This window comes from Lethenteron reissneri, chromosome 35 (assembly GCF_015708825.2).
Source record: "Lethenteron reissneri isolate LAM-NWPU_2019-01 chromosome 35, ASM1570882v1, whole genome shotgun sequence".
In the NCBI taxonomy this organism is placed as follows: Eukaryota; Metazoa; Chordata; class Hyperoartia; order Petromyzontiformes; family Petromyzontidae; genus Lethenteron; species Lethenteron reissneri.
This window is the reverse complement of record NC_083813.1, coordinates 10,007,948-10,035,526: the sequence shown is the minus strand read 5'-3', so window position 1 is coordinate 10,035,526 and position 27,579 is coordinate 10,007,948. Positions and strand designations below refer to the sequence as shown.

Genomic DNA, 27,579 nt, shown 5'->3' with positions numbered 1-27,579 from the left:
CACCGAAAAACCCTAAGAGTCGTGAATCCTTGCAGTCACGAAAGCTTCGAATCTCGAATAGATGCTGATGACGATGACGACATTGATGACGATTCACTTTCAGGAAATTGGGGATTTCCCATCAATGACGTCACGGCGGGATGACGTCACTGCGGGATGACGTCACACGACTTACTTCTTCAACCGCCGTCGAGAGTTGAGAACGCGGCCGCCGTTTTCGTTGTTGTCAAGCAGCGAGAAGCAGCAGCGAGAAGAAGCAAGCCATGTTCTATCCACTGCTGGAGTAGCGACACGGCCGTCTTCGCCTCGGGTACGTAACGAGGACGTGGGTGAGTGCCCCGAGACGTTGGCGCCAAATTCCTCGCAGTTTTTGATCGCGAGGGATGACGGCGGCGGCGGCGGCGGAGGGAGCGAGGCCTTCATCGAGCAGTGGATTGAGCATGACGAATGTTGATGTTGACTGTGAAGATGATTGTGATCGTGGTGGTGACAGGTTAAGGTTGAGATGGATGCGGTTAGTCGCGACATGGCCGGTGAGAGAGGATCGTGAGATGTTGCGGAGGCTTTGGGGTGAGGGAAGGCCTTCCCTTGGCCATCGCCGTTTTAGTTTATTTTGTTTTTTTTCATTCCCCCCCCCCCCACCCCCCTGGGTTTTACTTGAGTTTAAATAAAACTTCGTGATCACTTCTGCCACCACGACCACCACTCGTAATAATAAAAAATATAAATAATAACATTGCCATGCAACAAGAATAGAATGTTGGTGGGATTTCCCTCCCCCCTCCCTCCCCTCCTCCAGGTTTGTTCCAAACCAGGAGTGTCGTCTTCGGTCAGAAAGATCATAGATTTGAAGCTTTCGTGACTGCAAGGATTCATATTCTTAGGTTTTTTTCGGTAAAGTCACGTAGGTAAAACATTAAAATTAATAAAAATAAAATAAAAATCACGACGTTTCGCAGGCAACACAAGCTTCCGTCTTCAGGTGGAACCGTCACAGCCACGACGGCTGTATCAAGTAAATGAGAGATTGCAAGAGCTACCACTCCGTTTATATAATGGTTGGAGAGGGGCGAAGCAGCAAGTACAGCACACTTTTTATTCACATGGTAAGGTGAGGCTTAAGAGGGTGAGCCTTTGTTATGGAGAGGTACGGTTTGTGACTCAACCTGTGACAAGGAGAAAACAACTGAACATGGTAAACCTGTAATAGTTGTCTGTCAAATAAGATTGGCCAAATAAGTGTAGTAAAATCTTGTTTGCATGGTTAATCACATCTTTCCAATGATTACTCAGTTTGTAACCATCATCACGGTTGAAATTATGTCTGTGTTTGTATATTGTGTTGCCTCCGAAACGTCGTGATTTTTATTTTATTTTACTTTTATTAATTTTAATGTTTTACCGACGTGACTTTACCGAAAAAACCTAAGAATACAGAAAAATCATCTTAAGATTCCTCGGATAACACGAGGGGCATCGTCAGCCACGCTCAGTCCACAGTTCGATGAACGCCTCTTGAAATCGCAGTCATCTCACCGCAAAATCTGCGAATTGGCGTTTACTGCGTAAAGTTCACTACGCAATCTCACGTCTTAAAGTTGTTAGTTCAATGGGGATTAATCGTTGCTACGGTCGTTTTAGTACACACAATAGGAAGGACAAGGTCAAAGGGCTCGCATAATGCACACACGTTGTGTTGTGTGCTACAAGTGTGGTCACCACATCGACGCCTCTGTGTGAGGAACGAAACCGGTGGACTTGCACACAAATCTGGCTGTCGCCTGATGAAGCTGGTTGTAATTACTGGCGAAACGTCGTGCTCGGATTGTAAATGTTGTGGCTTGGCTCTCCAACACACCGGGGGTGCAGTACTAGCATACTACACTATACACTACACTATACACTACACTATACAGTACACGATATACTACTATACACTACACTATACACTACACTACTATACACTACACTACTATACACTACACTACTATACACTACACTACTATACACTACACTACTATACACTACTATACACTACTATACACTACACACTACACTACTATACACTACAACACTATACACTACAACACTATCCACTACAACACTATACACTACAGCACTATACACTACAGCACTATACACTACACTATACATTACACTACTATACATTAGACTACTATCCACTACACTACTATACACTACATTATACACTAGTGCTGTACTAGTGACGAATTGGCACGTTCTGTTTACGTGACAACCCTTACTAGTTGGCTGTGTCGGGTGGTGGCGGGTTTAACGACACATTTATATATTTACGCGATATAACCCAAACAAAAAAAACACTTATGGATGATATTTGTCGCGAAAGCCTATGTGTTAAACCAATCTAATCCAAATTTTCTTGCTGTGGATTTCACACCTGATGACGTTTGCTTGTGTTGCAGTCGAAACGTCATGAGAATTTTATTGTTTAATTTTTTTTCCCTTCTCCGTGACTTTACCGAAAGTACCAAGAATATGAATCTAATCCAGTTGACTTATTGTCGTTGGTACAATAGACGATGTTTGGGGAAGAGAGAGGTGTGTTTTTCCGATGTAGACACCGCTGGGAATTTCCCCCTAGACTTGAGGAACACTTCGTTGTATTCGTGTGAGCCGATACATGCACACATTAATATATGCAGTTGTCAATCATCAAAGCGTTGACTTTCAAAGCGTTTACGCGTCTTTCGACAATCTCAGTACCGCGCACTTACTCATCCTTTAAAACGTTAAATGTTCCTCTGCAAGATAAGGAGCCGTCGCTTTTACAAAAACAAATAAATCTATCAACTGTTGAGAAATAAAAGGATCTTGTTACTGTAAATCACTCTCGTATCTATATATATGGAGCAACCTTTACTGCATTTCCTCTCTTTATACAGGATGGGAATTGTTCCATACTTTCTCCAACTCGAAATCGCCGCTAGGGGAGACAAAGGCGGTCGGGCGTGGTGCTGGCCACCCACCCCCTCGTGTACCGTTCCGGCCTTAATATGTGCTCGCTAACAGCACTTGCCCCAACATGTTAAGGCTATACGGGGGCTCTTTTGTTGTGTGCGTGACATTGTTATATTTTTAGCTGCTGAATCGATCTACAACTTCCTGGTTGGGCCTTGTATTCAGAGATGCTTCAACAACGCCCCCCCCACCACCTTTGGCTTTTAGTCCAGGAGTGAGCAACCGAAATAACCACAATAAGATGCATTTTTTGTTGTTCGAATTCGGTCAAAGAAAACTCAGTATGTCCAACAGCCGCAATGCATACCTACGTGACTTTACCTAAAGAACCAAAGAGTGTGAGTTTAGTCTGTTAAGTTGGTATTCTACGCATACAGACAGACCTTTTTGTCAATATACTGCTGGATGAGGGCCTCCCCACACTTATGCATGCCACGGGGCTACATGACCATACGGTAATGAACTTCGATATTCTGGTCTGTACCGTTTGGTGAAGGAGTGGTACAATTCTGCTGGAGCATAGAAATAGAATACTGTCCACATTTTTTTCCCTTGCACTGCCATCTGTTGACAATGTAGCGCCACTGCAGCTTAGAACACCCGTTGTAGATCGACTCAGCCTGGTCGTTGCCCATATAAGCTCAATCCCGGCTAAACTTTACTTCGTTGCCGAGATCTTGGGCACATTCTGGGTGATTTGACCATAGGCGAATATGTCTTTTTTGTTAGTAGATACTCCCAAGACGGGGAGCAGTGGCGTAATGGTTAGTGCATGGCACTATGAACCCAGAAACCTGAGTTCGAATCGTGGATTGACTAGAATAGTCTATGATTCTAGATTTGAAGCTTTCGTGACTGCAAGGATTCACACTCTTAGTTTTTTCGGTAAAGTCACGTAGGTAAAAAATGAAATTAAAATTAATTAAAAAAATCACGACGTTTCGGAGGCAACACAAGTCTCCGTCATCAGGTGGGACCGTCACAGCCAGATTTGCTGTATCAAGTGAGGCAGGGATTCCAAGATGCAAGTTCTTAAATACAAGTTAAGGAGGAGGAGAGGGGGGGGGGCTTATCAGAATGTGGTAGCCAATGAATGGAACGTATTGGGAGGGGGGGGCGGGGCTAAAAGAGAGCACGAGGTGCACGTAGACGTGGACGTGTTTGTGCGCAAGTCCCTGTTGGTGCGCATGATGACGTATTGGAAGGGGGGGGGCTAAAAAGAATAGTGTAGTATGGTCAAATAACCCCCATGGCACAGTGTTTGGAAGGCCTTAGCAGATATCATAAATTGTGTAATCCTGTAATCTGTTCTTTGTGAAGAAGTCTGAGACCAATACAACTCTCCACATTAATCATTCGCTTGCATGACAGCAAGTCAACAAGGCAACCTTTCTTCCAACGTCAAACTACAAGTGAAACCTCGATGGAAAATAAAGTACTGAAACTCACGTATTGATCTTCACAACCGCTGAGGCAACAGACAAGTCATGATACCATCAGTGGCGTCACCTTTGGTCACGAAGGGCAACGGCACGATCGACAAATACAACGTGAAGTGTCATCGGCTATTGCTTCCAGGAACAAGTCAAAATCTTTATTTGAGTGAAATATCGGCAGTCCTTAGGTTTTTTTAAAAAGAAGAATGTTTTAATGGGAGCTAATACAGATGAGTTTAATGGAATGGTTTTGACATAAACAAAGTATCGACTAATCTGCTTGAGGTGGTCTTAGGTTTTTTCGGTAAAGTCACGTAGGTAAAATAAGGTAAAATAATGATAAAAAATACAGTAAATTTAGCTGTCACGGTCCCACCTGAAGATGGAGAATTGTGTTGCCTCCGAAATGTCGTGATTTAATTGAGTTATTTTCATTTATTATTGTTTCATTATTTTTTACCTACGTGACTTTACTGAAAAGAACTAAGAGTATGAATCCTTGCAGTCACCAAAGCTTCAAAACTAGAATGCTTGAGGTGGGTTATATTTAGCTTTTTTAGAAATCGTTCTTTATATGAAGGGTTTGATCGAATCAATGATACAAACCATTTCATGGTGTAAAATTGAGGTCGGTTATACAGTGATCCCTCGTTTATCGCGGTTAATGGGGACCGGAACCCCTCGCGATAGGTGAAAATCCGCGAAGTAGGATTTGCCCCCTATGAATTTCCGTATATGTGTGTGTGGGTACCAGAATGTTTAAAATATGTATATTTGTACTTTATATGTATATTTTACTTAAATCTATTTAATTATAAAACCTTAATATTATACATTCACTCTCTCTCTCATACGATGCGTATTATGGTGTTCTACACTCACCAATGACAGTAGTATCTTAAGACTTGACTCCAGTAATGACGACGACGACAATGACGATGACAATGACAATGACGACGATGACAGACCTGTGCAGTTCGATGAATGTGATGATGAATGATGATGATGATGGTGGTACCGCACAGGTATAATGAGGCCTTTAAATCAGTTCGAAAAATCCGCGATGCACTGAGGCCGCGAAACTTGAACCGCGAAGTGGCGAGGGATTACTGTAATTAGCAATGGAATGAGAAGTAGACTTTTTGACGTTTTATATGAGGAGATTAGTTAAATAATCTGGAGTAAATAGATTTTAATTACAAAGGGCCCTTGAGTTGGGTTTTAATGTCCAGTGTTGTAAACCTTTGTTTAATTCGATTTTACATGAATGGTTTAGTTAAATCTATGACACTAGACAGTTTTTTTTATTTCCTTCATATCATGTGTCAAATATTATTGACAAAGGTGTTGTGTTTTGCCAGTTTGTTATTGGTGAATGTCAGCCAAGTAAATAGATCTGCCAAAAGTGGCATAAGTTTCGAACTGTACCGATTTAAGCAGAAGGTCGCCCATGTTTTAGCCCCTTTTACAACATACCAGTTTTCAGAGCTAATCAGTAAAGCGTGACATTTTTTGAATATGCCGACGCGATTTTTGCTTTGAAAATCGGTGTGCGGCAAATAAAGAAAAGTGTGCAGGGTTGGTGGCAGTATTGAGCGGGCCCAGAGGTAGGCCTCAGCTGCGTGACACCTAACAATTTAACTTGCATGGCCACTGTGCTGTTTTTTTTCAGGTGGTCTTTTGATGACTCACCATGGAGGAGGCTGGCGAGTTTCTTCTGGACCCTAAGGACTTTGTAAAGAAAAAATCGTTGGGCTCAGGGCGGTATGGCGAAGTGCATGAGTGTACACACCCGCATTTCGGGATTGTGGCCATCAAGCAGGTGTTCAGCGGAATGGGGTCATCCAGCCAGTATATGTAAGTGGTGCTTCATCTGTTCGTTCTGTTTTGACTGCAAATGGGTGTCTGATTCATCTCACGTGCATTATGGTGATAGGGCTGTAGAGTGAGACTGGTAATAGACATTTGAATTGATAGATACATGTAGATATACAAGAGCGCTTCTCCACACCATGTGAGTCGTGGGGGTTATATGACCATGCTTCAACACACTGATGATTGAATGTTAATAAAGGTGGGGTCAGCTTTATCTAATCTAATTTATATGTGTATAGTAGCTCGGTCAAGTTGCTTGACATTGCTTACAAAACGGTGATGGAATGGAATTATTTAGATCGCAGGGGCGTACAAAGGTTGATAATTTATGATAATTTGTATAATGATGATGACAATAATAATGATGTGCTCGACAGGCAATTGGAGAGCCTCAAAGATGAGGCTAAGATCTTGCGGAAGCTGAAAAACCCATGCATTGTGGAGCTGTTTGGCGTCATTCTACAAGAGGATAACTACTCCCTCGTTTTGGAGTACATGTGCCATGGAAATTTGTTGGACTTTCTGCATAAAGGGGTATGCCTGATAAGTTTCTTTCAGTGCAGTATGCTGTACAAATGTGTTTGTATTAACTAAAGAAACAAACGTTGGTTTACAGACGCAGTCCGTGAGCGGCAGCACTACAGACTCTCCTCACTCAGTCTCGTTCTAAAGTACACTTGTTTCAGGATCCCACAGTATTATCAAAGTAAATAGTAAAGCTATGATAAATATTAAAGCTATGACCTGGATTTAGCATTTTCGGTGTTTTCTATAGAAACTTTATTTCTGGCACTGTTTTTGTTTCCAGAAGGAAAAAGTTCCATGGTGCCTACGTGCTCGGATCATGCTGGACGTGATTGAGGGCATGCTGTACGTACACAGCCAAAAGATTATTCACCAGGATCTCAAGCCTGAAAATGTGTTGGTGAATGGCGATTTCCATGCAAAAGTAAGTGTGTGCCATCCAGCCCGTTGGTGTGAGCCTCCTTCTTCCTAGCGTTGTTCCCGCTGTGGCGCAGGGTCTGCTTTTCGGCATTGTCTTCTCCATTTGGCTCGGTCTAGGGCATCTTCAGGGGATGCGTTGACCGTCTTCATGTCTTCCTTTATTCGATCCATCCATCGCTTCTTCGGACGTCCGCGTGGACGGCGGCCCTCTGGCTCAATACGCACGGCAGTCTTGGCCACTGATGACTCTTCACTTCGCATCACATGGCCGTACCACCGAAGCCTTGCCTCAAGCATCTTGTCCGCAATGGGGGCCACACCAAGTCGCTTCCGAACGTCTTCGTTCATGACACGATCCCATCGAGTGAGCCCGAGGCTCCATCTGAGCATCCTCATCTCCATGGTGTGAGCCTCCATGAGGTCAAAATAATTTATGAAATGAGTATCCGCTGCAATGTGTGATTGACAAAAGAGCTATGGGATAACAACAATGGAGCCAGGAATTCTGCTGGCTTCACTGCCTACTGTTATTGTGTTAAAAAAAAAGCATGCATGGAAAAAGAAAATCCATTGCATTATAATTGGCTTTACATGTTATTTGGAACATTTCCGGCTCTGCAAATGTAAAAATCTGTTTGAATTGGCATGCAATGAACATTCCACTCAGTGGTAGAGTGGGTTGGTAGGTGCTGCTCTTTCTCTTTACTGTGTGGAACAGAGGTCATGTGAAGAAATCTCAGTGGTCGTTTTGTGAGATCTGCTTCCGTTCTATAGTACAGTCAGGATGTAAATGGGGGCGGGGAAGGGGGGGGGGCATTTAAAATGAAAAATTAGATGTTTAAAAATGTACTTTGCGTCTACAGATAGCGGATTTTGGAGTGTCCATATGTAAAACCTGGTCACGACTTGGCAAAGAAGAGCAGACCAGGAGAAGCAGTGTCTCTGGTGAGAAAAAGAAGAAGCTGGGAATGGGCACCACGGCGTACATGGCCCCAGAAAGGTTCAACAACGTCAACCTTCGTGCAAACGAGAAGACCGACGTCTACAGCTTCGCAATCCTCACCTGGGTCATCATCACCCAAAGGGAGCCGTACGAACGTAAATGCAGTCATTGCCCACACGCATTTTGTCTTTCGGGATTTCTTTGAGCAGCTAAAGTGCATCACAGTTACACGGTGCTTTTTTGAAATGTGCCCATGGTGGTCAGACCGCTTGACTCACAAACAGCCATTACGAGTTCAAATCTTCGTCCAGGATCGACTCGACCCATTAACCCTCTGGGATCGATGAAGTGAGTACCACTTTGTGGAGAGTTCAGAATGGTTGTCCTCTGGACAGCCTGTTCCCCACCATAGGAATATGGAATTTGCACCCCTGACTTGGGGCCACCTACAGAGCTGAACTCTATAGTGTATGCTGAATTAAGCATGGAGACGTTTTTTTAACAAAAGCCATCCGTTTCTCTTGCAGATTTGCAATGTGGGGATCAGACTACTTACGACGTGCTGAAGAATTGCACCGAGAAAAACCAACGGCCTGACATGGAGCTGATACCGCCCAATTCCCCTTACACTATGATCGAACTAATGAAGTCGTGCTGGAACCAGCTCCCTGAAAAACGGCCGAGTTTCTCAGGTGACTTGATCTGTAGGCCTCATCACTGGCTTCATCTCAAGATAGTGAAAGGCCTAGCTTTTTGAAATTAAACAATGTGTGGTAAAACCTTTTTAAGGTGGACACAGATTTGAGCTGGAATGTGGGGTGTGCTGTAAATGTCCCTGAAAAAAATTTAACTAAAATAATACTTTTCGGAACTTATCGTGCGCTAATTAAGATGTGAGTGTTGGGATATTCTGTTCTCTGGAAATGAATTAATAAAATACGTACAGCGTGCCCTCAGCCCAAAGATAGGCGTAGTTTCCAATGTCAGTCACAAATACGTCTGTCCGTTTTTGATCATTTAACCACGTTGGTTACTCGAACAACAAACCTCCCATAAATATTTCATGCATTTTGCAGCACGGTTTAAATGGTTGTGTTTTTGCCATCAGATTTATTCATTTTCCAGGCATGTTGATCAAGCCTCATAAACCAAAGGTTGAGATGACCACGGATTAACGTAATCTCTTTAATAAAACAAATAAACACTTCACCTTGTATTAGGTAACTTTTCAGATTAATTAACGATGAGTGCATGCTTTTATCGAATATTATTTCCTTTGTTTTTGCAGATTGCAAAAAAGATGTTGAGACTCTTTATAATAGTTATAAAGAAGAGATACCTGCTGCCGTGACAAAAATGCAAATGCTGCTGGTAAGAAATTAATAATTGTTTACAAAGATGTTCAAACATTCTCTTGTCACATGTGACTGGCGCTCTTCATCGTTATCATCACCATGACCCTCATCCTTCCCCTGGTGCAGTATATGTTTGGTATATCGACGTACAAATCTCTTTCACTTTCTTACATGACTTACATGGCTCGGTTTTCATCCCTTATAACAGTGGTGGCCAATACACTAAGCACTGTGACCCATCTTGGTCCATTTCAATGGGCTCTACGATCTTCCAGAAAACTATGACCAATATATTTACCCTGCTTTAACCCTGTAAGAAACAATAGACAATGTTTAACACGTAGGCTCTCGCGACCAATATCCATAATATATATTTTTTGGGTTAGATCGCTTAAATATAAATGTGGTGTTAAACCCGCCACCACCCGACACAGGCGATTCGTAAGGTTTCTCACGTAAATAGAACATGCCAATTCGTTACTAGTGTAATAAGAGAGCACACCGTCGGTCGCCGATCGGCTGGATAGGCTCCGCTGTATTAGCCAATCAGGTGGAGTGGGGGTGCCTGGGCCAGAGTTCAAGAGCGGAGCTCAAGGGTGCTCGTAGGGAACCATCGAGAAGGTTCTAGAAGGGGCGTGGCTAAATGTGGGCGTGGCTAAAGGCGGGGCTTAGCTCCGCATGGAGGGCTGATAAGGGGAAGCAGGAAGAGATAAAATAATAAAAATAAAACATAATAAAATAATTCTCACGACGTTTCGGCCACAACGCAAGCAGCCGTCCTCAGGTGAAGACCAGGTCTGTCGGGGAGACAGCGTCTGAATGAAACACCACCACGCTTGGAGCGTCTATTTAAGCTGGGTTGGAAGGGGGGAAGGGCGCCTTGACAAAAGAATTCACCTGAGGACGACTGCTTGCATTGTGGCCGAAACGTCGTGAGAATGATTTTTTTATGTTTTATTTTTATTCTTTTGTTACTTCAGAATCAGAAACGGTTTTAATCGCCATGTAAGTTTGCACAGACAAGGAATTCACTATGGCTGGACGGTGCATACATTTAACAAGTAGGAATCTTAAAAACTTATATAAAAGGTATACACTCTAACTATACTAACGTCACAAAGTTTAAGTAATACTAAAGGGCTAAAATCTAGAAAATTATGAATAAGTAGACCTTATAAAATGCGAAATGTAAAATGTTAATTAGCCGTATTAAACAATCTTAAAATACAAAAATACAAATAAGATTACTTCCCTTCTACGTTACTTTACCGAAAGAACCAAGAAGATGAATCCCTGCAGTCACGAAAGCTTTAAATCGAAAAAAGCAGGAAGAGGTTCGTGGTCACTGTGGGAAGTCTGAAAGCGAGACCACGTCTCGTGCCTTGGAATGCCAGCGGCCACGTGGTGATCCAGGGCTGCCTCCTAGCGCACCGTCAGCCAGCGGTGCGCAGGAGCGGGGAAGCGCGAGCGAGCCGTGTGTGCGGGACAAGGCCAACATACGCCGCCCAGCAGGGAATGTGCAGTGGTTACTGGAAAGGGAACTTGGAGCTGTCCAGCCAACAAAGAAATCAATAAAGAAGACACAAGTCCGAGATCGTCGTCTAAGTGATTTATTACACTAGTACAGCACAGTATTGGAGAGTAAATCCACAACATTTACAATCTGAGTATGACGTTTCTCCAGTAATTACAAGTAGCTTTATCAGGCGATGGCCAGATTTGCTCAGATTTGGCCACCGGTGTGCTGTACTAGTAACGAATTTGCATGTTCTATTTACGTGACAAACCTTACTAATTGCCTGTGTCGGGTGGTGGCGGGTTTAACGACACCTTTACGCGAATAGACCATGTGTCAGCATCATCTGTGGGTAGAAGTATTTTTTTACGTATTCGTTTGTAGTTCTGAGATTTGTATTTGCAATGGGCTTCGTGCAAAATAATAGTTTGCGTATGTCACTAGTTGTTTTGATCTGTGCTGAGATACATAAACAAATCTATTGTGATCCACCCGTGAATCGCCATCCATGTAATGACCAACGCTGCTTTACAATTAGGAATAACGGCATGACAACATATGCTCCCGTATATTTTTTTTTCAACTATAACACATGACTTTATAAAACCCTTCCTGTGTGTTACGTATTCTTTGGGTCTTTCGGTAAAAGTCAGGTCGATAAGTGCAAATTAATAACAATGATAAATATTAAATAAACAAAAAACTACGACGTTTCGATCACAACACAAGCGATCGCCATCAGGAGGAAAGAGGGGGGAAAGCTGTTGAATCCAGACTGTTTTATAGGATGGAGTCCTAGGGTCATAAATGAAGTGGGCGGGGCTAGTGATGTTAATGTGAGAGATTAGCATGTTAATGTGAAATCGCAGAGCCACCGCGACGTAGAGGTCGGAGTCCAGAGGTGGCCACGTTGGCGATGGGAACATCACAGCCAGTTATGACTTAAACTGGTTGACGATGTCTTTCCAATAATTGCTGAGTTTGTACCCATCCTCTCGGTTGAAATTGTGTCTATATATGGATGGCTTCATGAACGTATCTTTTTTGATAGCCAGTGGGCTTACAAAGTACCTTTGTCTTAGAGAAATCTCTTTCGTGTGAGCCAAACGCATTAAAACAATGATCAGTCACGGCCGACGTGTTGGTCCCTACTGTGTTTCAAATCTGCTTTATGTTCACGAACACGATCTGAGACATGTCTTTTTGTTTCCCCAATGTAACTACTGGTGCAGATACAGCTTAGTTTGTAGATGCCGGGGTATTGCCTATCAGGGATCACATCCTTCACAGATGGGGTCAGATCACAAATTTTATGTACTGTGTTAAATCGAGCCTGGATCTAGTGCTTGCTCAAGATTTTGGAAGTATTTTTGGTGACCCCTGCTATGTATGGCAAGGTGATGGTTTGCATTGGGTCCTCAGATGGTTCTTTCCCAACGGTTGGGGTGGTAGCTTTACGGATTATGTGATCCAAATATCCATTCATCTGAATTTTTTTGTTTATTTTCTATTTATTATTTGTATTAATTTGTACCGATCTACGTGACTTTACCGAAAGACCCAAAGAATATGAATTCCTGCAGTCACGAAAGCTTTAAGTTAAGGTGTGTTACATATATTCTTGTTGATCAAACATTCCTGCAGTCACGAAAGCTTCAAATCAAGATCAAACAGTCTTTGATTACAGGCATTTAGCTCTTCGTCTCCCATTGGCCAAGCCATCCTCTTCAGGGCCTCCCATGCAATTGGTTGTAACTAACCATCCTTTTTATGAGCCCCCTTAGCAGCACTTAGGCCACTGTCTGTCAGGTCTGGCTGCTGGACTTGTGAGCCCTGATGAGTGGTGTTCTCCAGGAGCTTGGCTTGGCCCGCCCTTGGTTAATTACGATGAGACGTTAGGAGGCTTTGATATCTGTGCTAATGTGGCTCGCTTAGAGAGTTGGCGGGTCGCTTATGCACAGTCGGTATACATGGTGTAGCTTGTTTGATGTGAAAGATAATCTGAGTTTCGATAGGTGGCAGCAGGACACACCCCATATCCACTTTGTCCTTTTTCAGGGGGTGGAGCCGAAGATATCAGACCAGCACCATGACATTCCACCACAATCTTCATTCAAGTCGCAGTCTGGTGAGCTGACGGCACGCTTGTGATTTGTGTGGCAAATCTTTTAAACGATTAAGCGGAAAATATGGCGATGTGCTTTTATGAATGTTCAGTGGTTAGTGAACATGTCCAGAAATAAGCGGTCACTGTTTATTTTTTATTTGGGCGTTTTTGTGGCCATCATCGCTTCCACCATGCCTGTGAAAGGATGTTTGTGTTTATCGGTCACTTTGCTAGTTAATGTCAATTGAGAAATTTCAGCAGCTGCTTACCTTTCCCAGTTTTTTTATTTCACATAAACTAAGGTAATTTGATTTCGTTTTCTCTCCCCATTCTCCAGTAAAATGGGATGATGCTTTATCTCGGTGGGCTTGACCGCTGTTTTAAAAGACCCATGGGCTTGCTGAATTTACGTATTTGCCAAGTGGCAGTTTGTATCGGGTACAGAATCCTAAAATAGCATTTCTCCCAAGTCTCGGTGCATGCCACTGGCCACTGATTGATGAAACGAAACCCCCATTCGTGTACACACTTGCCCCCCCCCCCCCCCTCCCGACAGCTGGGGAAAAAACTCTGCGGCTAAATGTGCGCCCTTGTGTCTCGGGACTTTGCGCGTTTGACAGACGAGCTTTTGGGCAGTGCCTCCAGCAACAGGAGCCTCGAGGACTTTGATCCCAAGACGCTCGTGGCCGATGACAGCCTCCTCGTCACAGACTGCGGCACGAAACCTATGGAGAATGAAGAGCCGCGGTGAGTGGAGCCCTTGGCTCGCTCGCTTATGCTTGATATAAATCTCAAAGGGTTGCCTGTCACATTGTGGCGGTGCTATGATGTCTCAACGTAAGGACGACAGCAAACGTATCGTCAGTTTTACAGAACATTGCTTGATCGTCATTTTGTTTCCTGACAATATTTATGAAGTAACAATAAAGTACATGATTTAGTAAAAAAACAACTAATTAGTATAATTATTGTTTTTTTACCCTTTTAGCTGGTAACAAAACTGACACCTTTTTTACAAGGAGTCATGTTTGCATTGACCACAATACCTGCGGTCGGAATGCAAACAAAAAAACACAACTCTGAGACTAGGCTTTAAGAAGAGCTGTCTCGGGTGTGGACCAATAAATTTCAAGGACCGTGCATACATTATCAGAGTTATGTTTTTTGTTTGCATTCCGACCGCAGGTATTGTGGTCAATGCAAACGACTCCTTGTAAAGAAGGTGTCAGTTTTGTTGCCAGATAAAAGGGTAAAAAAACAATTATCATATTTTGCTACTGGCAAAGAAGGTTCCAATGGTGGAACTAATTAGTACTTTGTATATTGTTTTCCTGAGTAATTAGCAGCGTGGTGGTTGCATGACACCATTGTTTTCTAACAGCATGCTTGGTTATACGCTTTTGTGAAATTGATATTATTGTAAGACTTATGGCATGCTTATGTTGTATGAACTTGATTATAATTATCTTTAAGCATCGTTAAGCAATATCTGCATTTTAAGTGCATCAACATATGAACCACATTCACAACATGATAAAATTTGAGCGAAAATCATCATCGAGAGAAAGTTAATATTTTGGTATCGCGAAAAATTATCGTGACAACCCAAATAAAGCCCATTCACGTTTATTGTTGGGTGCCAAGGCTGAGATTTAGCCACAACATAAGCACAACGCTGTGCTCATTAATGGAGATGTAGCAATTCATCACCTTGCTTTCCTCTGACCTCGGTGTAATGAATTTGTTTTGAGATCACCCGACAATATGGTGCACGTCATATAAGCTAAAGTGGTTGTAAGGTTTTCATGAATCCATAGCATATAATCGGAGTAATTGATTTATCATGTACGCAGTTTGAGGAACGTGGAAAAAAAGGATAGATTTTAATGAATGATTACATTCATGTTTATTAGTCTTGGCTGATGGTACGTAATTTATACATATATCGGCATCTGGCCAACACACGAGTAGGCCAAATGCTCATCAGTTTGTCATTGTCAGCAAACACAGAAATTTCATGAACGAAATTATTAACAATCGAAGGTGTTACTCACCCATATGTTGAAACTGACCTTGTACCTAACCCTGGTCTCTTTTAACACAATTTATTCTGAAATGAGTACCGAGCGCATTTTACAAATGCATTTGCTTCTATTTTAGGATTTCCTGCTTATCTGAAGATGAACACACATTGACAAAACTCCAAGATGAACGAGACTACCATGGAAAAAATATTTCCATGAACCAACATCTTCCCGTAAACAGGGACCAAGACCTCGCTTACGTCATGAACAGGAGGGTATCAAACATGCCTTCCGAGGATGCAGAAGAACCTCGCAGAACGAGGGCCGGGCCTGTGGAGTATCAGGCGCCGGAAGCCACGTCATCGGGTCGTGGAAATTCCGAGGCGCTTCGCACCTCACCGCACGCGTGTGGGGTGCAGCCCTCGTCAAGCACGTATCAGGAGCGGCATTTTTTTCATGATGGGTCTCGGCACTTGGAGGATTCGCCACGCCACCGCGATCCGCCCTCCTCGCTGTCGAGCACAAAATCCTTTGCTCCGCTGCCAGAGGTCAATGTTGCGGGCGGTCCGGCAAGTCAGAAGGGGGCGGCCGTCCCGAGCGGACGGTACTCCGGGCAGCCACCCGCAGGGAGGGCTACGTATCCAGAGCCCAGGGCGCAGCACCCTATGCCATCGGGTGAGTTCTCACGTGGTTAAACAAAATCAACTTGAAGCTGGAAATGTATGTCTCTTGCTTAATTTTGGATATGAATCCGATTGCTGTTTCTGGTCCATAATAGCAAGAGGTCTCTCCTGCTAATTTTGTTTTATTTTGGTTCCTCACCGCCACTGAGATGTAATTTTTGTAGAATACCATTTACAGCAGTTTAACACCAAAGCTTTTGTGACCAATATCCCGAATAAAGTTATTTTTTTCTGGGTTAGATCACGTAAATATAAATGTGTCGTTAAACCCGCCAACTCCCGACACAGCCAATTAGTCAGGTTTGTTACGTAAACAAAATATGCCAATACGTTACTAGTTCAGCACACCGGTGTATTGGAGAGTAAACCCACAACATTCACAATTGTTGGTTTATTCTCCAATTGTGAGTTTACGCTCCAACACACCGGTGTGCTACATGAGTAACGAATTGGCACGTTCTGTTTACGTGACAAACCTTACTAATTGGCTGTTGGGTGGGTAGCGGATTTAACGACACGTTCATTTCTACGTGATCTAACCCCAAAAAAAACCTATTCGGGATAATATTGGTCGCGAAAGCCTACGTGTTAAACTTGCTGTAAATAATGTTTTTATAAAAATTACATCTCAGTTGAAGTGAGGAGCCAAAATAAGACGAAATTATAGGGAGAGACCTCTCATGGCGAGCCTAACATTGTTGTCTGTAATATACGAGCAATCCTCGGGTTACGAACCAAATTCGTTCCTGAGACCGGTTCGTAAGTCGGAACAACAATGCGCTGTATTTAAATGCTCATACGGTCAGTGTTATGAAATATGTTACGGTTCGACAAAAAAGGGATGCATTGTTAAATTTTCGAAAAAATACTCTATAGTAAATAAAACTAAGACAACGTCAATAGAAAAAATAACTGATTTATTTTAACTTAGCTTGAGTCTTGATACTAGCTTGTAGTCGGAAGGGGGGGGGGCAATGAGTCACCACAATTGCACACACACGTGAGCACACAGATAAAAAACACCCCAACAACAACAACGATCTCCTGTGTAACCTTATCAGAATGTAGGAGCAAGTGCTGTTACCGAGCATAGCCTATGAATGCCTGCACGGCACACGAGGGGGTGAGTGGCCAGTGCCAAGCCCGGCTGCCCTTGTCTCCCCAGTGGCGATGTTTACATACCACACCAGTTATTCATTTGAGGCTGAGTCGACCTAGGGGAGGCCCAGGTCCCATTCAGATAATCGTCACTGGTGTTGATCGTGAGCGGGAATTGAACTTTGGTCGCCAGGTTGGTAGTACAGCGCGCTCACCGTTGCACTACCGCTTCTCCCCGACACACACGCACATGTCGCAGACAAAGACCCACGTATAGCCTTAACAGACTGTAGTAGTAAGTGCAGTTAGCGAGTAGTACTTATGAAGGCCGGTACGGCACACGAGGGCGTGGATGGCCAACACCAACGCCTGGCCTCTTTTGTTTCCCCAGTGGTGATGTTTACACACCGCACCGGGTATTGGTGTTGGCCGTTAGCAAGAATCAAACTCGGGTCGCCGCTTTCGTAGCGCAGTGCGCTAACCGCTACACTACCGCTCCCCACACTTTCACACAAACACTCCCAGCACGAGGCCGACTCATTACATCTTACGAAGGATCGCTTCTCTGAACAAAATATTTCCGCGGTTGAGTTTGAAATTGCGAGTTTGCGTTTTAAGTCAATGTCATTGTTTTGGTATTTGATGGAAGCTGGTTCGTAAGTACGGGTGTTCATAAGTCGGGCGTTCGAAGGATTGCCTGTTTATATGTACAATGTGAAGGCTGCTGTGTAGGGCAAGTTTATACATTTTACTTTGTGCGATATAACTTTCCTTTGTTTCTTTCTCCTCCCAATCATCTCCGTGCTTCTACACACTGTTGGATGGGGCGACTCACAGGAGTGTTGCCATCGCAAGTCATGGACGGCTGGCCGTTTAATGGGAAACAATTTCCTGGCATGGAGAGCCTGGGAGCTGCACTGTCAAATTCCACTTCAGGTAAGAGGCCCTAATTTATTCGTGTTGTGGAGTTGGTCAGCATTGCCCCTGCTTGCCATGTGTATTCGCTTGATGTAACATTTTCAATCAGCTAATTAAACTTGTAGGTCAACGACGTGGTATCTGGCTGGCATGCGGAAGAACACGACCAATGGAGGCAATGGATGGCAGCACCAAGGCCATCTGGTGGCTGCTACTGTGGAGCAATTCGTGCATTCTCCCAGTCGTTATACTCGGTGTGTGCCAATGGACCTGCGTGCTTGAGACCACAGAGAGGGCAGCTGGGGGCACGGCAGCAGCTTCTCTTCACCACCGTGCAGGGCGTGGAGATCAGTCTCTACAGTCAACATTGTTCTCGTTGGACAGCCGAAGAGAAAGAAAGAGGTTCCATGACTGAGCAACTCTTGAGCAGATTGGTTGGTACTCTTCACTACGTTTTATGTTTTTTTTTGCTTGTTTCAGGTTTTAAAGTTCACATATCTCATGGGGAAAACATTCAGATTGGAAACAATAATGTGATCAATCTAAACCCTAAAAGCAAACCAAGGTATCAGCCATCGCAGCGCGGCTCCTCCAGCGAATCACAACGCAGCGCTAAGCCAGACTTCAACCTCGAATCCTTCAGAGTTGCAGGTAAGGTGCATTGTGAGTAAGCTGTTGCAATGTGTCAAATTCTTATACACCTCCGTCACTTTGTACCGTAATTTCCAGCATATAGCCCACATACGCATATAACCCGCAAAAATAGCATTTTGTGTAAAACAAATTTCAGATAGGCCGCACCTCCATATACCCCGCATGCATTCATATCTTTATAGTCGTTACCGCAGCTTAATTCCATCAAATTAATACAAAGTTTACACTTGTAATATATTCCACTATCAATTGTTAACATGAAAATCATAACGTGCACAAAGAAAATAAACTAACTGGAAACGAGTGAACTTAAAACAGTAAATAAGTAACAAAAGTAAATATCCAATAATTAAGTAACACATAACTGGTAGATAAGTAAGTAAGCGTACTGTTAGGTTTACCAGCGTTGGACCTCATCATATGACAACTAGTTACCCCTGTACAGTTTTAGCACTGGTAGATTGCGCACTGCGCAGACAATAGCGGCACTACGGTAACGCCATTGCCTCCTGGCAACAAAGCCATTGGAAGTTTGAAACAAAGCTCATGGTCGCGACTGTATAGTGCTCAGCCAATAGCAGCGGCCGAAGGGACTCGGCAATTATGATTCGCTTCTGGTAGACGCTTGTTAAAGCCCTTCTTCCCATTGTGCAAACCATAGCCTCAGCTGAAACTTTCGCACCCCCCTACAGCCACTGAAAGTATTACGGTAAACAAAGTGCGCCCACTTCAAACATTGTCGTTTCATTGTACAAACAATTCTAATAATTTAAAACGTGTTAACACGTGCAATTTTAGTGTGAGTGGTTTGTTCAGCAGTGCTTTAGTCAAAGGTGGTAAGTGTTGCATAGTGGATAGTCCTACCATGAAACAATCAAACGAGTTATTACATGTCACACGTGTCAAATATTTTTGGGATAGCCCACACCTCCATATACCCCACAGGGTCTTGTTTTGTTTGTAAAAAGTGGTCTACCCCGCGGGTTATATGCGGGAAAATACGGTAACCATTTTCAGATCAACTCTTTTTGGAAGGTGTACATTCGGTTTCTTTATGGCGTAGGTGTTGGTGATGAGTGTAGGATTGCACATGAGTGATGATTCTAGTGTAATTGAGTAATAATTTGTTATACAGTAAAACTTTGGATTGCGAGCATAATTCGTTCCGGAAACGTGTTTGTAATCCAAAGCGCTCGTATATCAGTTGTGATCACGTGACGCTCGGCAGGCAAAGCGTATACGTACTACTCGCATTGCAAGACCTCGCTCATTTATCAAATTAAAATTTATTTAAAAATTTTGCTCGTCTTGCAAAACACTCGCAGACCAAGTTACTCGCAATCCAATGATTTACTATAGCTATGTAGTGTCTTAATACTCAGGGCAACTCTAGATGCTGTACCGGGTCAACTATATACATCAAATAATACCTCGCAAACATCAAGCAACTTGAATATTAGTGACTGACAGCGAGCACATATAACAGTTAAACATAAAATGATATGGTTCAAATTGGATAAATATTAAACTCAAAATACCCTCCAAATGGACTTATAAACTCTTCCTAGAAGTAGGAACCCATTTACCATATAGCCATGAGCATTTACAACCTCTTAAAATAGTTTTGGCAGGGCAGGTTTCACTTTCAGCACAGTTGACTATGTACAGTGTTACCCGCCGTATGTTTAGATGCATTTTTTTTTAAAAGCCCGTTTTAATCTTTACACGTCTCTGCCTGCATGCTCATTGCTGCCACCCGTGCAGGGATGACTCGGAAGATCGACGAAAAGGACGTGGACATCTTGAGGGGGAACCTGTTCAAAGACTGGAAGCACTGTGCGCGTCATCTGGGCGTGGATGAAAGCCAGATCTCGGCCATCTCCCACGACTATGACCGCGACGGGCAGCAGGAGATGATCGTACAGATGTTGAACTCATGGCGGCGTCTAATGGGCCGCCAGGCCACCGTGAATATCCTGGCACGGGCGCTCTACAATTGCGGCCGTTACGACATCTTACGGAAGTTAGATGAAAATTCTACATAGCGAGCGTCGTCTTTGTGTGTGCATGTTGCATGGGTGCTCATGTTGGGACAACAGCCTGTGCGGCCTACACAGTGGGGGGGGGATCTTTTTCCTTGCGGGATGTACAGGGCAGTGGTCCTGTCTTTGTGTATTGTCTTATGAATGGTTACAGCAGGACGTGGATAATCATTTATACGTGGTATCTAAACTCATCTTGGGTCTTCTCCAGGGCCACTGAGCTTTAATGAATACTTTGGTGCCATGTTCAAACATCCGAAACAGCGGTGGCTGTGTATGGTCCTGGCCACACCACCCCTTTATTTACCGTACTGGCTTCAATATATGCTCTCGCTAACGGCACTTTCCTTCAGCATGCTATCTTGGATACACAAGGGGCCTTTTTGTAGGTGGTGGTGCAATTTTTCACGTACTTATCTTCAATTCCAGCAACCAGGGATCGATTTCCAGCCCATGGTATGTGACATCAGTTATGTTTGATATCTCAAGCCATCCCATCTCTCTCCGCAGTCAACGTTGCCATAAATGAGTACCTGGTGCTGTGTGTTAACACCGACAATAGCGCGACCAAAGGCGGCTGGGCATGGTACTGGCCACACCATTTGTTTGTGATGCTGGCCCTTAATTGTTTCAACGAGAGTTCAACAGTCTATAAAGCTCAGGCAAAGTCTGTGTGCAAAATAGGGTTATTTTGTTTTTATCTCAAAGGGTTCTCTCTTGTTTATTAATTAATGTTCGTGTACGTTTCTATTGTGTGCTCAGAGTTTGCCGCATATCATAGTGGCTTAAAGTCAGGGCTCCTAACTGACTTTATCAGTTATTTTTTTCAGCAGATCTTATGTTTATCCACATCCGGTCAAGCTTTGTTGCTCTTAAAAGGGTTAACGAGGTTTACCTATTTATGTTTGAGGAGGGGCTGAAATACAACCAGTGGTGGCGCGTGTCACCAGTGTGAAGAAACAACAAAGTCCGCCTCGTGTGACATGTGCAGGTGGATTGTTCATTGAACATGATGTGCAGTGAGTGATGATGATAATAATTTTTAATGCTGATAATCGATGATTATTGATTCTGCATCGTGCCAGGTCTCCAACCCCATCAAACCCAGTTTTCCTGGGACGCTGCATCGTGACACGGACTCGGTTGAGCAAAAGCTGAATAAGCCACATACGGAACTCAATCCCATGCGTGCACATCGCATCGAGACTGGAGAATTGAAAGTGTAGTTTACGTTAAATCTGGAGCCGCCAGCCGCCACTAGATATAGCTCATCGGTATATCAGTATACGCCAGATAAACACATTCCTGCGGAGGGAGCTGGTAGGAACGTTGGGTTGCTCGGTCAATGGCCAGGGTCAACGGCGGCGTGGTGTATTCCGCAAATATGCCCGACTGTGAGGGCGGGCACAAGCCGGCGTGAGTAGGTTAAACGTTGAGTTTTATAAGGGCACCACGGGGTGACCAGCCCTTCCCCACCCAGCCCCTCCCCACCCTCCCCTCTCCACCCAGCCCCATCCCTCCCATTTTTGGATGCAGGACGTACGGACAGACACAATAATCCCCTGTGGGCTGGTGTAACCAGGAGGTTCCTACCAGTATGAGAGTGACCAAAGATCCCTGGGCCTCTGTGAGTCACTGATTGGTTGCCTGTATGCCAGGGCATGATCTATGCAATTCAATCATCGTGGAACTAAGTAACGTTCGGTACAATTATTTTGTCGTGGAAAACAAGCCTAATTTTTAATGGGTCTTCCATCGTGTAGCATTTTTTTACATTTACATTGCCATTGGCTCTGGTATATGGATTAACACCTACGTAAAAAAAGTAAAATTAGACATTATAAAGATTTTAATAATGATGTAGCACTTTTAGCCATACTTATATTTTTTATTGGGAAATACTGTAGGAATTTCAGGTTAAGGCATTTTGAAGTGATTATTGAACCGGTAATTACGACTTATGTCAACCGCATGTTTTATATCATGGGAAAGGTTCCGTACCTGTGACTTTGTTAATCTTGTTTAAAAAGAACTCAATCGTGACATCAGTGCCTTGAGCAACGTTAACAGCGGTCAGCTATTTTGAGTGCAGTAAACTACGTTCTCCAAACTTGGCCAGACCCACCCTTGTGGGCGCACACGCCATAGAGCTCGCCTGGAAAGATTTGATTATTCGTATCGTGGTAATTCCTTCAGGTTATTGGTAATGGACCGTCGGTTGTGCAGGAGGCGATCTCTGCGAGAGGCACGATAGTGCAAGGTGTGTTGCGTGCAAGTGTTTAACCACACTTACATTGACTGGGGCACTTTTTTTAGAAGTCAGTTCCTGCTGAAATGGGCATTGAGGAGATGGTCATCTACTGCTTACCTCGCTGAGCGAGTGGTGCAAATTCCACATTTCTATGACAGTGGCGAGTCTATCAATAGGGACAACCTTTGTTCACTTTCCGCCACACAAAAGCGGTGCTACTTTTGATCAACCCTGAAAGAATGATGTGCCGAGTCAATGCCCAACCAGGTTTTTAACCCAAAGCCCTTCGCATTCCCAGTCACTTGCCCTGCGCTTGAGCCGCCTGGCTGGTAATAGGCTGTGTTGGTCAAACGTTGCACTCACCACAGAGTCAATGTGGACTCATTTGAATGTGCAGATTGTGGTCATGTCTTCAGGTCACTGGAAATTAAATTATAATGTACAGAGGGCGGTCAGCATCCCGCCACAGGCGATATGTGGCCAGTTAACACGTAGGCTTTCGCGACCAATATCCATAAGAGTTTGTTTAGGGTCAGATCGCGTGAATATAAATGTCGGTGAATATAAACGTGTCGTTAAATATGTCCAAACGTCGTACTCGAATTGTAAATGTGGGTTTTACTCTCAAACACCGTTGTGCTGTATTTATAGCGAATTTGCACGTTTTATTTATGTGACAAAACTTACTAATTGGCTGTGTCGGGTTGTGGTGACGGGTTTAACGACACATTTACACGATCTAACAAAAAAAACCCTCTTATGGATATGTGGCAAGGTCGACGTGTTCCTGTGTATTGATCAAATGTAGATTTCTCGCAGCAAAAACTGCTGAATGTCAGCGGAGGCGTGGTGGGTCATGCGCCTACAGTGGTGGTTAGCTGTATGTGGCTTTTATCTTACTCGTGAAAGTATTCACTTGTAGAAGCCGCAAAAGAGTTGCTTCGTGTGATTTTATAAACAAAATTTATATCTGCTTTTACATATTTTTATACTGCCCAAACAATGTATTGAATGAACTTAAACATGTATGCTCCTTTACATTTTTACTCTGGATTTGTATTCTTTAATACTGGGTCATATATTAGCTAATGGTGTTAAAACACTTGTATGCTTGAATTATAATAATGCACGCAAAAGGTGATTTCTGGTTGACCAAAATGAATGATTTTGACTTGGGAGGGGTCCTCTCATCATGCCTCGCCTGTTATCGAGCATCTGAAATTACATACAATACAGCACTGTGAATATAATACACACATTTGTGGTTTAGACCACCTACTCAAAGGAATCAACACTGGCCATGCCATTTTAGACACCCAACAGTGAGACAATCGGACAACTCGATACTCGTTTAATTCGTGTGAGGAATCATCGCCACACTGGAGCTTTTATGCCGTATTACTGCCTTGTAACTAATTGGCGTGATGTAGACGAGTCTTACCTCATCGCTGTGGGGAGAGTGATTGAAGGTGGTCTAAACAACCACTGCTGGTGTATTACTACTCGTTACCAGCCAACACGCACGCTGTTCTTGCTCATGAGTTAAGGGGCCGCCCGTAAATGACGACACGCACCTAGGGGGGGGGGGGGGGGGGGTTAGTCAGGCATTTGTGACGATGTGTGACGAGGGGGGTGAGAAATGTGACGTCACATAAAAATGCGCAACTTTTGAATTAAATAGACTTTTCGATAAATGTTTTCTCCTACAACATCAGAGTGCAGCGCCACATTAAATACAGACTACAATGACAATAGTTCAAAGTGATTTGAAGCATGTTTTATATTTTTTTTGGTGGGGGGGGGGCAGAGCTTTTTGACGTCATATTTGAGGGGGGGGTCTGACTTTGTGACGTCGTGTGACGAAGGGGGGGGGGGTCAAAGATCGTCCGAAACCACGTGACGTCATTTATGGACGGCCCCTTATAATTTACAGAAAGTGGTTTGGTTTACTTGTGTATGCTGTCCAGCTAGAAATATGCGGTGGTTATTTGACCACTTTTAATCATCACGGGCATCCCTCGGTATAAGGACCAGTTATGTTCCTTAAAAACTGCCCACAAAGCAAAATTCTGTGTATCGCCGCATGAGGTGAGTGGTACACGTGGGGAGCGGTGGTGCAGCGGTTAGCGCATAGCGCTACGAACCTGGCCACCCGAGTTTGATTCCCGCTCACGGCCAACAACACCAGTGACAATTATCTGAACCGATCATGGGGCCTCCCCGAGACCGACTCGGCTTCCAAACATCGCCACTGGGGAGACAAAGGCGGCCGAGCGTGGTGTTGACCACCCACCCCCACGTGTGCCGTGCCGACCTTCATAGGTGCTCGCTAAACAGCACTTGCCCCAACAGTCTGTTGAGGCTATACTGTGGGATCTTTGTCTTGCACGCCTGGTTCTGCACAGTACAGGACCAGGCGTGATCAACACAAATCGCCAAGCTTAGCTTGGCCGGCATGGAGATAGCAGGGAAAACCAGGACAGTGTGACAATCGTGCCCTGCAAAACACGTGTACCAGCGTGAAATGCGCGCTCGGCCAAATGACTGCGTGCATTGTTTGATTTTACGCCCCAAAACGATGTATAATGTAGAGATTCAAAGTTTCATAATTGCGAATTTAACGTAACGTATAGCGAATTCGTTCCCTAATCGGTAAGTTACGTTGTGGTAAAATTGTGGTATATTGAGTTGCCGTATAACGAGGGATGACTTTAATAGTACACTCACGGTGCCAGCTGCGGTGATGTGGAACATGCCGGTGATGGCTGATATTTCCCCTGCAAGGATATGTGGCTGTGGATCTCTGTGCGAGTCTGTGGATCTCGCGATGTGCAGGAGGATGCTGTGCACGTGCTGTGTGGCTGCGAATTTTGCGCTGGTCTCCCCCAGAGGTCTTGTCGAGCTGAACTGTGCTGACTCTGAGACTACTAAACGGCTCTAGATAATTTGACTGTTTCAGTACGTTTAATATGATCTTGTTTCCCTACCCCCCCCCCCCCCCCCATATGCAGTTGCTACTTATACTCGAACATTTGCGTAAAAAAATGTTGAGTCCACATTGATTGGCCTCAGAATGCGCAATCTAACAGCTTGGTGTCTCACAAACATCAGCCGTCTTTCTAGATTTGAAGCTTTCGTGACTGCAAGGATTCATATTCTTAGATTTTTTCGGTAAAGTCACGTAGGTAAAAAATAAAAATTAATAAAATAAAAATAAAAATCACGACGTTTCGGAGGAAACACAAGCTATCGTGCTGTGACTGTTCCGCCTGAAGACGGAAGCTTGTGTTGCCTCCGAAACGTCGTGATTTTTATTTTACTTTTATAAATTTTTTACCTACGTGACTTTACCGAAAAAACCTAAGAATATCAGCCGTCTTCACTGCCACAGGCTCCGCTCGTCATGTCTACCAATCTTCATTTGCACTATAATCTTAACTGCACGCAACCATCAATGGGTAAACGGAAGAAGCTTCATTGGAGTGAGCATCGTCGCTGTTGTTTGAGACTGCCTTCTGGCATCTCGTATACTTTCTAAGGCGGGTAACAAGGAGGCAATTGTCGAGACTTAACAAGTGGCAGCCGAAGGACGGGAAACACGTCCGAGCCGACATCCACCGTGGAGATCGCGTGGAGAATTTGTCGCGCGTGCAGGAGCCACATGGATATCGTATCTGGAGATCCGAGATGGTGAAGCCATTGGGACGGTCTTCATCCAGCAATGGATATATCATGCCTGGTGATGATAGTGAAATAAAAGTCAAGGAGGATGTTGAAGGGGACTTAATTCATTATCCGGGGCTGAAACTGAGCGGTTGCCACCGTTTTATAAGTGGAAGTCTAAACCGGTTCCTTGGGTAGGAGCTTGGAGTCGTGTGGCAGGGTCTGGGAGGCAGGGTTATGCAACGTCACACTTTTGTAAGTGTTAATTAGGGAAAGTGTTTTTCTATCTTCATCGGAGCAATGTAGCCGATGGTTCGGACGCTGCGACAGCTTTGTTGAACACGAGCTGAAACAACCAGGCTTACTCGGCTCAGATGGGGTTTTTTTTAGATGTTAAAAGCTTTTAATCTGTCATGCTAATTATCGTGTGATGAGAATGAAGGGAGGTAGTAATGGTTATATTTATCATGAAATAGACCTCATCTGTTTTCTGAGCCTTTGTCCAATCCCCGTGCCAATCGTCTCGTCCCCCTTAACAGCGTCCCACTCCGCCCCAGTCTCTACAGGGCAGTTTACTCTAATACATACCATTGTCATTCGTCTACAGATAATATTGATCTGCCTCCCGTTTCGAATGTACATTGTTGCTCTCTCCGTGCGCCCTACAGCAGCGTCGTAGCTTGTTTCTTATTTTTTTATCATTTCATTTCGGCCTTGGTTTGTGGGACCTCGGATAACTGAATCGGTTTTCGCTCGGCTAATTGCCTTTTCGAAGTCGGGCTGCACAACGGAAGTTTTGGCGTAGCGTGCATTTACTTGAGAATATTTTCCTTCCACTTATTCTGTACACTTTCTGGAGATGTTATGCCAATCAACGTTGTAACTATAACAGTTTTTGATATCAATGAGGCTCGACCAGAATGTGATTTATTAAAGTACCAATGTGGTCGATGGTGGAGAGACGTTCCCCAAGGACTGATGTGTGCTCAGTTTGGGGTTCGTTGACCACGAAGTTTATTTTTTTCTGTTCTCGAAAATCTTTATAAACAATTTTGAATTCGTGCCACGA

The 27,579-nt window shown here is 43.9% G+C and overlaps 1 protein-coding gene across 2 annotated transcripts; it reads left to right on the top strand.

Annotated features, from left to right (window-relative positions):
* Positions 1 to 152: 152 nt before the first annotated feature.
* On the top strand, positions 153 to 27,579 carry LOC133350918 (receptor-interacting serine/threonine-protein kinase 1-like). 2 transcript variants are annotated; one of them, XM_061565760.1, is made up of 14 exons: positions 153 to 310; positions 6,109 to 6,293; positions 6,689 to 6,845; positions 7,120 to 7,260; positions 8,120 to 8,354; positions 8,727 to 8,891; positions 9,488 to 9,570; positions 13,129 to 13,198; positions 13,798 to 13,924; positions 15,338 to 15,876; positions 17,820 to 17,918; positions 18,381 to 18,551; positions 20,319 to 20,521; positions 21,682 to 27,579. In XM_061565760.1, the coding sequence occupies exons 2-14, from the start codon at positions 6,130 to 6,132 to the stop codon at positions 21,820 to 21,822; spliced, it is 2,295 nt and encodes a 764-aa protein (XP_061421744.1). In that variant the 5' UTR covers positions 153 to 310; positions 6,109 to 6,129; the 3' UTR covers positions 21,823 to 27,579. The 2 variants fall into 2 exon arrangements, with proteins under 2 accessions (XP_061421744.1, XP_061421743.1); XM_061565759.1 differs by having other exon boundaries at positions 153 to 329; positions 20,319 to 27,579.